This window comes from Pholcus phalangioides, unplaced genomic scaffold, assembly GCF_987345545.1.
Source record: "Pholcus phalangioides strain wild (caught in Gottingen) unplaced genomic scaffold, Ppha-v1.0 ptg000002l_1, whole genome shotgun sequence".
In the NCBI taxonomy this organism is placed as follows: Eukaryota; Metazoa; Arthropoda; class Arachnida; order Araneae; family Pholcidae; genus Pholcus; species Pholcus phalangioides.
The window spans coordinates 3,516,399-3,528,462 of NW_028301595.1; the positions used below are offsets into that span (position 1 = coordinate 3,516,399).

Genomic DNA, 12,064 nt, shown 5'->3' on the forward strand with positions numbered 1-12,064 from the left:
GAAAAACATTTGTGAAGAACAAGCAACAGTATTGATGATGAATGCGTGAATCACAAAATGAAATTATATTACAAAGGTGCTCCAGCTGATGCAAAATAAAATGCTGCTCGAAAGAATAAATGCAAACCACACAGAAGCCTAAAAAAAAACCTGGAACTACACCCGAACGTTATATGATTACCATAAATATCCGAAATCTCAATAACATTCCGTCTATCGGTTGGGAAGAAACTGCTGCAGATGGAAGTGAATAAAATATCATGGGACACTTCCTTATCAATAGGACGTAACGGATTCAAAAATATTTCATGAGAAACTCACTGCTTACAAATAGTCTATAAGGTTTTCGCGGCCATCATTTGATACAAATTGTTTTTTCGGGTTCGAAGACCGTCGTCCGTTTGAGTTTGTTCTCAACGTTTCCCCAACACTAGTGGTTGGCATCATCAGGAGAATTGATAAACTGGATCAAAGTCAAGTTTTCCGGAGTCTCAGGTTGTATTTATGCACATAAGTGGCTTGAACTACACTATTGTTTTGCGATTGGTCAGTTGATTCTATGGCTGGCAGCGTATTGTAAACAGTTGTTATGCTGGTAGAACCTGATTGGCCGAGAGATGTGGAGTTATCTGATTGGCTGTTGTCATCATTCTGTTGCTGGACCTTGAAGGGGAAGGTTCTTGTTCTTCTGAGAGCTGGTGTCCAGGATCTGCTCAATTTCAAAGTTTCTTCTCTTCTACTATAGCTGTTTACAACATTAGCTATTACCTGTGTTTTGCTGAACTGTACACTGTGGTTGTCGTAAAGCGCATGCTCTGCCACCGCCGACTTTTCTGTTTGGCCCATTCTGCAGCATCGTTCGTGCTCTTTTATTCTCGTGGCCACAGATCTTTTTGTGGTTCCAATATATACCTGACCACAGGTGCACGGTATTCGGTAGATCCCCGGTGTTGATAGAGGGTCACGGTGGTCTTTTGCTGATCACAGCATTTCACATATTTTTCTGGTTGGTTTGAAAATGGTCTTTATACGATGTTTTTTCATGACCTTGCTGATTCTTGCCGTCACTCCAGGGATAAAAGGCAGCACAGCTTTTCCAATTGATTGTGACTGCTCATTTTCCGTTGGTGATTCCTTGATGGAGCGTAAGGCTTTCTTGATGTCGTCTTTCGTGTACCCATTAGAGCGGAAAACTGATTTTAAGTGCTCAATCTCTTTACCTAGATCTTTCCCTTCACATAGTCTTCTTGCCCTCTCGATCAAGGTTTTCAGTACGCCTCGTTTTTGGTGAGGATGATGATTGGAGAGCTTATGCACATATCTGTTGGTGTGAGTAGGCTTACGATAAATGCTGTGGCCTAAACGTTGACCTTGACGGCTGACCAGAACGTCCAAGAACGGGATCTGTCCTTCTTTGGAAATAGAGAAATAGTTCACTATGGAAATAGAGAACTGTGGTCAGGTATATATTGGAACCACAAAAAGATCTGTGGCCACGAGAATAAAAGAGCACGAACGATGCTGCAGAATGGGCCAAACAGAAAAGTCGGCGGTGGCAGAGCATGCGCTTTACGACAACTACAGTGTACAGTTCAGCAAAACACAGGTAATAGCTAATGTTGACCACTTCTTCCTACGAATCTACAGAGAGGCTATTGAAATATACAAGCACAAAAACAGCTATAGTAGAAGAGAAGAAACTTTGAAATTGAGCAGATCCTGGACACCAGCTCTCAGAAGAACAAGAACCTTCCCCTTCAAGGTCCAGCAACAGAATGATGACAACAGCCAATCAGATAACTCCACATCTCTCGGCCAATCAGGTTCTACCAGCATAACAACTGTTTACAATACGCTGCCAGCCATAGAATCAACTGACCAATCGCAAAACAATAGTGTAGTTCAAGCCACTTATGTGCATAAATACAACCTGAGACTCCGGAAAACTTGACTTTGATCCAATTTATCAATTCTCCTGATGATGCCAACCACTAGTGTTAGGGAAACGTTGAGAACAAACTCAAACGGACGACGGTCTTCGAACCCGAAAAAACAATTTGTATCACTGCTTACAGATACTGATTTTACGTCACTGAAATGATTAATTAAATTCACTTATGCAATTTTTTTTCCATATCAAAATCAACAAGCTTGGTTAAAATCCTCTGGAAAGATCATCGTCAGGTGCTTCCAACTGTGAAATAAAATAAAAATGAAGCAAGGTCAAACTCTTTGATCCTATTCAAAACGTAGAAGCACTGTAACACTGAAATCCTATCAGACATAGAGAAAATACAAATCCCCCAGTTCTGAGTTTCCTCCACACTGACACACATCAAGAGTGAGAGAGGTCGTTTATATAGAATGCTTTAGAAACTAAACAGTAATATTAATCTATCAATGGCTTCACCCTTAATTTTTTGTGTTGTAACTGTATTATCTTAAAATATCATGGTTGTAACTGATTTTTTTATTTAAAAAAAATATTATACCATGTTTTGAAAATGCTCAAAAATTGCTGGAAAAGATAATGGGGGGGGGGCCCACACAGACTCCTGCGTCTTTCTAGGTTTCTAGGTATAGTCCCCGACCCGTCTTTCTAGTGTTAAGGTCCAAGCTCATTTGAGGAATGTTATATCATTAATTTTTGTTTGTGAGTAAATGAAAAATTAAGGTAGGGACTGTCCTGAGATATGACTGCAAGTTTTTAATGTGAATACATTAATTAGCAGATCTAAAGCATTAGCAATAAGTAACACATTAGAGATTGAATTTTTCTGGAATCTCCTGAAAGTCACTATTCACTCAAATGATTTTCGATGTTTCAAAAACACCATTAGTGGCATCTTATATTATTTTGAGAAAAATACATTTAAAAATTTTCAGACCATAATTTTTTGAAATGCTACTTATTGCCATTTATTTTACTACATTCTTTCAGAACTTGCTAAGACAAATCCAATGAAGCATCACATTAAATGATAATAGGCAGAAGTTCCAAGCTCTACTGATTTTCGATGTGTGTCCGTTACACAACTGTGTAACAGTTTTTTTTACTTTATTCATGTGACACTATTGTGTTATCTGATGTGTTATCAGTCCTACTGAGATTAAACACTTATCACTGGAAAATTTGATGTGTTGTATAGAAGTTATTTGGATTCAAAGCTTGACTAATTTGTGACACTCAAAAACTATGCTGATTTATGAGATATTCACATTAAAAAAATAACTAGAAGTTTAATAACATAAAATGCTTTTTCCATAGAAAAGGCAGATTAAACTCTATTTTAATGAATCAGATATGTATCATGAATGGTCCAAAAACTTGTCATACAAAATCCAGGGTTCCCAGCAAAGTCTTCTTGATCATTTCCCCAACCAAAACTCAAAAATTAACCTGACTTTTCCTGATCAATACTCCTGAAGGAAAAAATGTAATTGAAAATCTTAACCTCCCAAATGTTTTTCAAGTTTCAGTTTTATTTCTCCATAAAATATTCCCTGATTTGACATCAAATATTTGCATATTTCCTTGACTTTTGCCTAAATATTTTAAATTTTACCTGACTATTTTCCTTTTACCTGATTTTCCCCAGTAACTGGAAATCCAGAAAATTACAATCACAGCTGATTCATTTCAGTAACTTCAAGCGTAATATCAGTAAATTATACAAACTAGAAGTTTATTCATAATTGCTCAAATAATCATAGTGACTTGGCTTACCTTCCCAAAGATTCTGGTTTACACGGAATAATCAACAGGTCCTTCAACTTTAATGATTTAGGAGTGTGCATGTCCTCCTATAGAAAATAATCAACATGAGAAGACAACAAAATTTCAGATTATTTTAAAAATTTATTACACATCTAAACATTTCTGCTAAAGATACATTAACCCCCTTACAGTAAAATTCATTAAAAAATTCAACACACAGCACTGACCATTTTTATTTGGCCGTGTTGCTCTCAAGCAACATTTTCTTATTTGTCAAATAAAGGCATTTTATATTTTGAGCTCATTTTGGTATTCATGCTTCCAAGCAATTTCTAAACATTTGATTTTTACATGTAAGCTGTTCACGAATTTTCTATAATAACCAGTAAAATAGCTTCAAGATACATATCTCCTATTCCTTGACATGCTAAGGAAGAACGATTTTCAACCCTTAAATTTTGAAGGGAAATACCATGTATGGAGGAGACATATTGCTGTGCATTCTTCAACGATGATAGAAAAGTAAGTAGGCAAACACAATAAATTACATTTTTAAACAACTCAAATCTACTTAAATCATATAAATGATTTGATTGATAGAGTGCAACATCCCTTTTTTTTTTTTAAATATTGACAATACATTTTTTTTTTGTCATGTAGTAGCATTCAAGATACCCATTTACTTAATTTTTTTCAATCAAAAACTTTCTTCTCTGGATATTTCAATGCTCACCAATTAAAGGGTTAGAAAAATAAATCTAATTTGCCTGATAACACAAATCGCAAATGAGTTTCAGTTTGAATAATGGATGCCAATATTATCAGCCACAACAGCTTACCCTTTGCGAAAACATGCTTTAGAGGTAAAGGGATCAATGGAAACATGATGTGAGTGTTGATTGATGACTTATAAAATATAAATAACCATTACATTATTTCTGGGTAATTGAGGCGTAGTCAAGGTCATCTTAAAAGCACTACCAGGCAAAGTAACATTCTGGGACACCTACAAAGCTGCTCATACCTGATTACACATTTCCATACTTACTATCAAAAATCATATTACCAAATCTCGCTATTACAAAATCTTCCATGCATTTGGGCTCTCTGAGCAATGTGTTAAGATGGCTGGGGTACATAATTCAGCCAAAAACTAGACCTTTTGTTTGAAACCGTGATGGCTATCTTCAGTGGGTAGTTGTAAATCAACAAATACAGAAAAAAAAAACATTTTTTTAAAAATTGGAATACCCCAAGTCTTCCCTGTTCGACAATACATAGATGTCATGTCTCGTTCGGTCAGAGGTCTTATTCTTTCTTATCTTATTCGTTGAAGGTGAGGCGAGTAAAGTAATGAGTCAATTTTGAAAGAGCTGTAGTGTCTTGAAAACAGATATTTGTTCAGTAAGGTGAATGGAAAATGACTTCAATTAACTGCAAGAAATTTCAGGTGAAATGAGAATGGTATCAGAAATAGAATTTTGTGGAGAGCTTTTTAAACCTATAACCTCTCACTCAAGCTGGCACATAAATAATATAATTTTCAATGGTTATAGCAACTATTGAAACATAAATGAGTTGTCTGAGCATCCATATTTTTTCATGAGCACATGGCTGAAATAGCATGGGGACATAAACATTTTTTTCAAAAGCAATTAAAGGTTTAGTAAAGGAAGGGAGGTTTTTGATTAAAGTTTATTTTTAACATCTTATTTTTCATCTCGTAATGCAACACATAAGTGACATAACGAGAGAGCACTATCGAGTTATAATTATACAATCTATACTGGAAAACTTACATCGAATTCTAATTTTGGGGCAGCTGGGTCCAGTATTGATGTCATGCTTTCACCAACAACCATTCCAATACTTCTTATCAGCAGTTCGGGATTTCCGATTCTGATCTGGACACAATCTAAAACTTTTTGTATCAGAGCTTGAAATTAAAAAAAAAATCAAAAAATGAATTTTTTATGACAAAATAATAAAAATTGGTAGCACATCGAAATGAATTTGAAAAACAAAAACTAATGAGTTCCAAGACAAAAGATTTATAAGATACTGATACATTCCAATTTTAATTACTATTAACTTTTTTATTAAGTTATCAAATTGAAAGAAATCACAAAATATTAATAACAAAATAGCTCATCCCCACCTCTGTTACTTATTCCAATTTTTGAAGTTTTGAGGTGAGCACCACAAACCATCAAGGCAGAAGCAAGGTAAAGCTGTTGAGTATGACTTTGATGACGCAATGCGCTTTCATCTGCCCATGCATCTAACAGAGTATTCAGAGCCTAATTTAAAATGATAAACAAGTAGTTTAAGAGGATTTCTTAAATGGAATTTGATTAAAACTAGGTAATAATGCAGAAATTTCAAGAAGTGTACGTGGGCAACTACTTTTTCTCTACATATTACCTCTTCAACAATAAACTTAACCCTTTAAGTCATTTTTAAAACTTCACTGATCCACATTTTAACTGCCACAGTGGAAATCACTAAACCCTTTGCAAAATGCCACACCTTTTTTTTCAAGAATATTTTTTCTTATTTTGGGCAGATGATAGTGCTTCCCTCTCCCTTTGAGAATAGATCATTGATCATTTTTGTCTCACCACGGTCATTTTCTGCACACGAGGGCTAATTAGACAGGGACCTACAATTTATTGCCAATTCCAAACGACAGGATTGTTTTTTATACTCATCGAGAGGTTGGTGCGCTAACCCCCCGATGGGTAGCAATTTTTTGCTGCGGTCAAGTCGCTGCTTTTTGTTGTTTGAGAATAATAAAAAACGCAACAGGGGAAGAGAAATACTTTGGCTTTCATATGCATATTCATATACTACCTCCAAGGGGAGTAAAAAGCAGTCACTTTCCTTTTATCAAAATCTGAAAAGAAAATTTTATCCCCCAGGACACAAAAAATCTGATCAAAGAAAACCTTGCATTTTATCAATGAGGAGCCCAGATATTTTGTAAATCTGATTCTTCAATGGAATACATTATCTCATCCCCTTCACTTCGTATCTGCTGAAAGTCAGAAGAAAGCCTACTTAATTAAAAAAAAGATGTGGCATTACAGGAGTTTAGTAATTCCTGTTATGCTGGTAAAAGGGTCAAGGGAACGAGATATCTCACCATTGTTGTTGAGACGCATACAATGAAAAAAAAGGTTAAAAACACACATAGTGAAATACCATATCAAGAATTATAGTCCACACTCAATAAAATAAATTGCATCCAAATTCACTAGACATAAATAATAATTCAATCAATAGACAATTGAATCAACAACGTCAACTGTAGATATTTATAGAAATACATACTTTTTCATATACAGCTTTTCTACTCTCTGAACTAGCCAAATAGCCAATTATATTCTGCAAAACTGAATTCTGTGAAGTAGAATAAATACTCAACATATTAAAAAAGAGGCTAAGTATAATATTAAGTAAGTAAAATACTTAGTAGTTTACTTAAAAAAGTAAAAAGTACATCAAAAAGTTGTTCTGATTATTTCAGTAAAATAAGAAAGAACAACATTTTAATTAACAAAAAAAATTGGTTTATATAAAACTGAGTCACATGCATTGATTTCATGGTTGTGTAAAGAAATCTCCTCACAAAAAAAAAAAAAAAAAAAAAAAAAAAACATGCAAGCACAATAATATGAATACTAGGGGCTTAAAATATTGGGTCTTAAAATTATAAATACCACAACAGTTATCCCTTGTTTTATGTGCTTTTGAAAAGTTAACTTTAGAAACTTTGACCCACAAAATTCAGTCTGTAGTTTTATTTTAATTCCAGAAAGGGCTTGCAAATTACAAGTATAACATGATTAAAATGCAAAATCTGTTAGATTTGCTAATTTAGATAAGACAAATATGGGAGAAATGCCACAATCCATCTGATTAGATCTCACTAATGAGCATCTTTTGTTAACATATAGACAATGCTATCAGAATTTCATTCAAAGAAAACGATCCTAATGAATCTAGAATTGTCATATTTGCGCAGGATATTCAGAGTTTTCTAGCTTTGTTTCTTAAGTTTCTATAAAGAGACGAAGAATGCTGTTTGTCAGCTGAATTTCGACTGCTTTCATTAAAAAGCAATCAGCCTGTCATACCAGGCTCTTCAGAATAGAAAACACTCACACTCATACAAGAATTGATCAGAGGTAGCAAACAAAGAAGTAAAAAGTATTATTTAAATATATTAACTAAATTTATACTCATATAGACCAGTGTTTCTCAACCACCGGGCCCCTGACACTGGTCACACTGGGCCATGAGTGATTTACAGTTTAATTTTTTCCATTAATTTCTCATTAGTTGTGTGTATGACCAGGCTTTTTCACTTACACAAAAGAGATTTACCGGTCCATGGGATTACAAAGGTTGAGAACCACTGATATACACAAAATTGTGATGAGATTTATTTATAAGTTTGAATAATTAATTCATTTAAAAACTTTTATTTAGCTACTAGAGTTGGATTCACTTTTTTATCCTTCTGAAGAAAACACCTATCCCTATCTTATCCATGTTAAATTCACACAACTCGCTTTACATGATTATTTCATGGAACCAATTAAACGCTTAAAGTGAGGGACACCCGTATCGATCTACAAATAGCAATTGACCATGGGTGCATTCTGTCATAAATGCAATACAGAGTCAGAGTAAACAAAATTGATATTCATGAAAAAAAATATACTCCCTTTCCTACTACAGATATCAGTACATGAATGTAAAATATGAATATTAATGATATTTAAAAAAATGCTTGACAGTGATTACACACAAAATGAAGCTCAAATTTAACCTTTTATTAGATGTTCATTTTAAGACATGGGAGAAAAAATTGTCGCAAATGTCTAAGAATTATCCTATATTCACTAAATCATTAAAAACTGAACCATGAGTGAAATAATACAGAAGAAAATATTATATATTTCCAGGGTTGGTAAAAAAAACGGTTTTTTGGTTTAAACCAGGTTTTTTGGGTTTAAATAGCATTAACATTAAAAACAATAAAATTTCTGAAAAATTATTCAAACTTTTAATAATTAATTAAAATAAAATGTTTATTAATGTAATTAACACTATTCCCATATTAATTAGTCTACAAATATTTCCTACATTTCAATAAAAATCCACTATAGTTATTTTTTTGCTTAACTCTATGAATTACTTTGTGTTTGAAAATTCTTAATGTCATTATTAACCATATAATATAAATGTTTTTTCTCCAGTTACTTTCAGTATGCTTCATAATTTCTTCATAACTTCATAATTGAACTTCATAATTGAGCCAATTATGAAGTTATTTTGCAAAAACTGCTATAAAAATTAGGTGAAAATAATGTGTTTAATGAAGCATAAATAATGCAGATTAATTAGAGATGATTTATGATATACAGGGTGGTTATAACTAAAGTTCTGATTTCAAAACACTTAAAAAAAAGAACCATAGTCAGAATTTCAAAATTTACATGAATATTCCTGAAGCAATGGAATTTTAAATGGCAAAGGGGAAAAAATATTTAAAAATGTAAAATTAATGACACTACTCATCCAATACGAGGGAAATTTGCTTGCAGAATGGAAATGATAGCCAGTCAGGGCAAAATGATAACTTAATCAGCATTGCACGATTTCACACATAATTCATGGAAACATTACAAAAATAAAGTAATTGAAGAAATAAAACTACAACTTACTTAAGAAATGTTAATATGTTGAATATGTTGTCCACTGTGTTCTGGCTGTGAGGTGAAAGCACAAAAATGCTAGTTCAACAACAGATCAGAGTATGCCATGGTCATGATGTGGATGTGCTTGCAATTCACCAGAGTTTGCAATTTGACCACTGTTCATAATATTTTGAGGTACCCCCTCCCCCACAGCCAGAAGTTGCAAGGATTAAGGTCAGGTGAACTGACGGCCAGGTGTCGTCATGTTGTTATTGTCAAAATGGTTCTTCAGCAGCTGCTTTGCTGGTATTGCAATGTACATATTGATAAAACTTGTACTATCCACACACTGATGTTGTTGAAGTGCCGAAATTATGTGGTTACACAAAATGGTATTATCCTGCTGGGCAAGTGTAGCATCATCTACTTGCATATTTTGCACTTTTTTTCTTTTTTTTGCCAAAGAAATTTTCATTGTTTCAGGAATATCCATGCAAATTTTCAAGTCATTCTGACCAGTAGTTGTACATATATCGTATAGTTTTGGAATCAAAACTTCAAATTATAATCACCCCGTATATAGCTGATTATTTTTTGTAAATCTGTTACTACTATGCAGTAGAACCTTGATTAACTGGGCTTAATGGTGAAAGTATAAAAAAAAATTATTGAATATCAAGACTGGGTGATATGCAGTATGAGATGTGCTACTTCTTATGGGAAAGAAAATGTCTGTGAGGTAATGCAGCTACTAGTACACTGGTCTTTGTCCTTTAGGGACAGCTGGTATCTTTATTGGAATATAGGACCACCTGCCAATAGCATGATGGTGTCACTACCTTTGCTGCTTCTTTGTGAAGGAAAAAAACAAAAACAAAAAAAAAAACCCTGTGAGATAATGCACCACTACATTTAGATGTGTAATGAAATCCTTATTCATGAATTTGCCAAAGATAGAGCATCAGAATGTAGCCAAAAGTTACAAAATGTGGTAAGAATGAAAAATTTTGGCTAATAATGAAGCAATATCATATATATATATATTTCAAAGAACAAAATTATATTTAGGCCACTTTTATTTGATTTTCGAAAAACCAAACTGGTTTTTTTTTTTAAAAAAACCACATGATTTAAACCACTAAACCAAACAACCCTGTATAATATTCTTCATTCAAAAGCAAACCAGAACTCACATTTTTAAATTGGCGGATGAGAAGAAATTTAACAGTCAACAAATATTGAACTTTCGTGTCCCTGACCACAGCATCTCCTAGTAACCATTCCATACAACCGTACCTAAGAAATATAACAGTACGATAATGTTGAAACTTCAACGAATCAATATGAATAAAGAGGAATTTAAAACACAAAAAAAAAAAAAAGAAAGAAAAGCGTAAATTTTGATGAGAACACGTACATAATCTAATTTGATAATATATATATACAGTAAAAGTCTGTTATAACATCATTTCAAAATCATGAGAAACATTGTTGTAACAGACTTTTTGTTATTAGCAAATTACAATTATTTTTGCGCTGTTAGGCAATAAATTCAAGAAAATTTTTGTTCACCAGTTTGTTCAAATTTTTGCGAATGAGACCCAGATTGCAAAATTGGTTTTTGGTCTCACAGTATATATATATTCTCAAAACCATTTAGCCAACTGCCTGAACAATCAAAATTCTCAACTATTATATCATTGTAGAATTGCATGGTTTGCATGGACACATGCTCAACAATTTCTCGCTAATTATGAAACTTTTTAATCACAATTTTTTCAACAGTTCAGAAACAACTTTAAATTGTAAGTTCTTTTCAAATAAATCCTGACAGTGATGACTTAGTCACTGGGAGAGACGAAAGTCTAATAAAATTGTCACATTTGCCGCATGTATATAATAAAAATGCCTCATAATTCAATAAGGAATAGAAAAATGTGACTTTTCTGTGTTCATTCTACATCAGAAGTATCTCAATGTTTACAAGTTTATGAGTGACAACAAGTGTCACCCTTAGTTTAATTCTACCAAGAATTTTTTGATGTTATAGCGAAAACTTTCCGATTTTCAACTCGCTCTTACTGAATATTTTTTGTATCTTTAACATCAGCACTTTGACAATCTCTTGCAAATCAGTTATTATAGCATGATTCTCGTTTTATAAGCAGTACTCATTATAACAGACTTTTACTGTATAGATTAGTAAAAACTTAAAAAAAGTGTACAAAACTGTATTTAGAGAAAACACAAAGGAAAACAATAACTTTTAATATAATTTTCTAACAGACTATTTATCTGAAAACACTTTCTCAAGAACAATATTTTTATTACCATTCAACTACTTGTAAAAGTTCAGCAAGGAAAAACTCCACAGATGTCTGGGGCATTTTCACAATAAGCTTCTGAGATATTCTCCTCCATATGAAGTCGGCTTCACAAACTCTGACAAAGTTACAGTAAAGGCACTTGACCATCTTCTCTGGAAGCATAAAAAAAGAAGACGACATTTTATTCATGAAACCATGAAGAGAGATCAGATTGATCAAAAACTTTACGAAAACGAATAAAAAATTTTAAAACCACAAAAATTAGTTATTCAATCATCAAGTCATTTTCAAAAGCAATGTCATTCATTTAT

At 33.1% G+C, this 12,064-nt stretch overlaps 1 protein-coding gene across 1 annotated transcript in view; it reads right to left on the reverse strand.

Moving 5' to 3' along the window:
- LOC149089078 (telomere length regulation protein TEL2 homolog) overlaps positions 1-12,064 on the reverse strand; it is a 38,463-nt gene that overhangs the window by 19,974 nt on the left and 6,425 nt on the right. Inside the window, exons 4-9 of the mRNA XM_089237217.1 lie at positions 11,758-11,905; positions 10,620-10,722; positions 7,052-7,120; positions 5,877-6,018; positions 5,518-5,654; positions 3,728-3,804 (exon numbers count right to left, since the gene is read on the reverse strand). Of these exons, the coding sequence (XP_089093343.1) occupies positions 3,728-3,804; positions 5,518-5,654; positions 5,877-6,018; positions 7,052-7,120; positions 10,620-10,722; positions 11,758-11,905 (676 nt within the window). The remainder of the gene's footprint in view (positions 1-3,727; positions 3,805-5,517; positions 5,655-5,876; positions 6,019-7,051; positions 7,121-10,619; positions 10,723-11,757; positions 11,906-12,064) is intronic.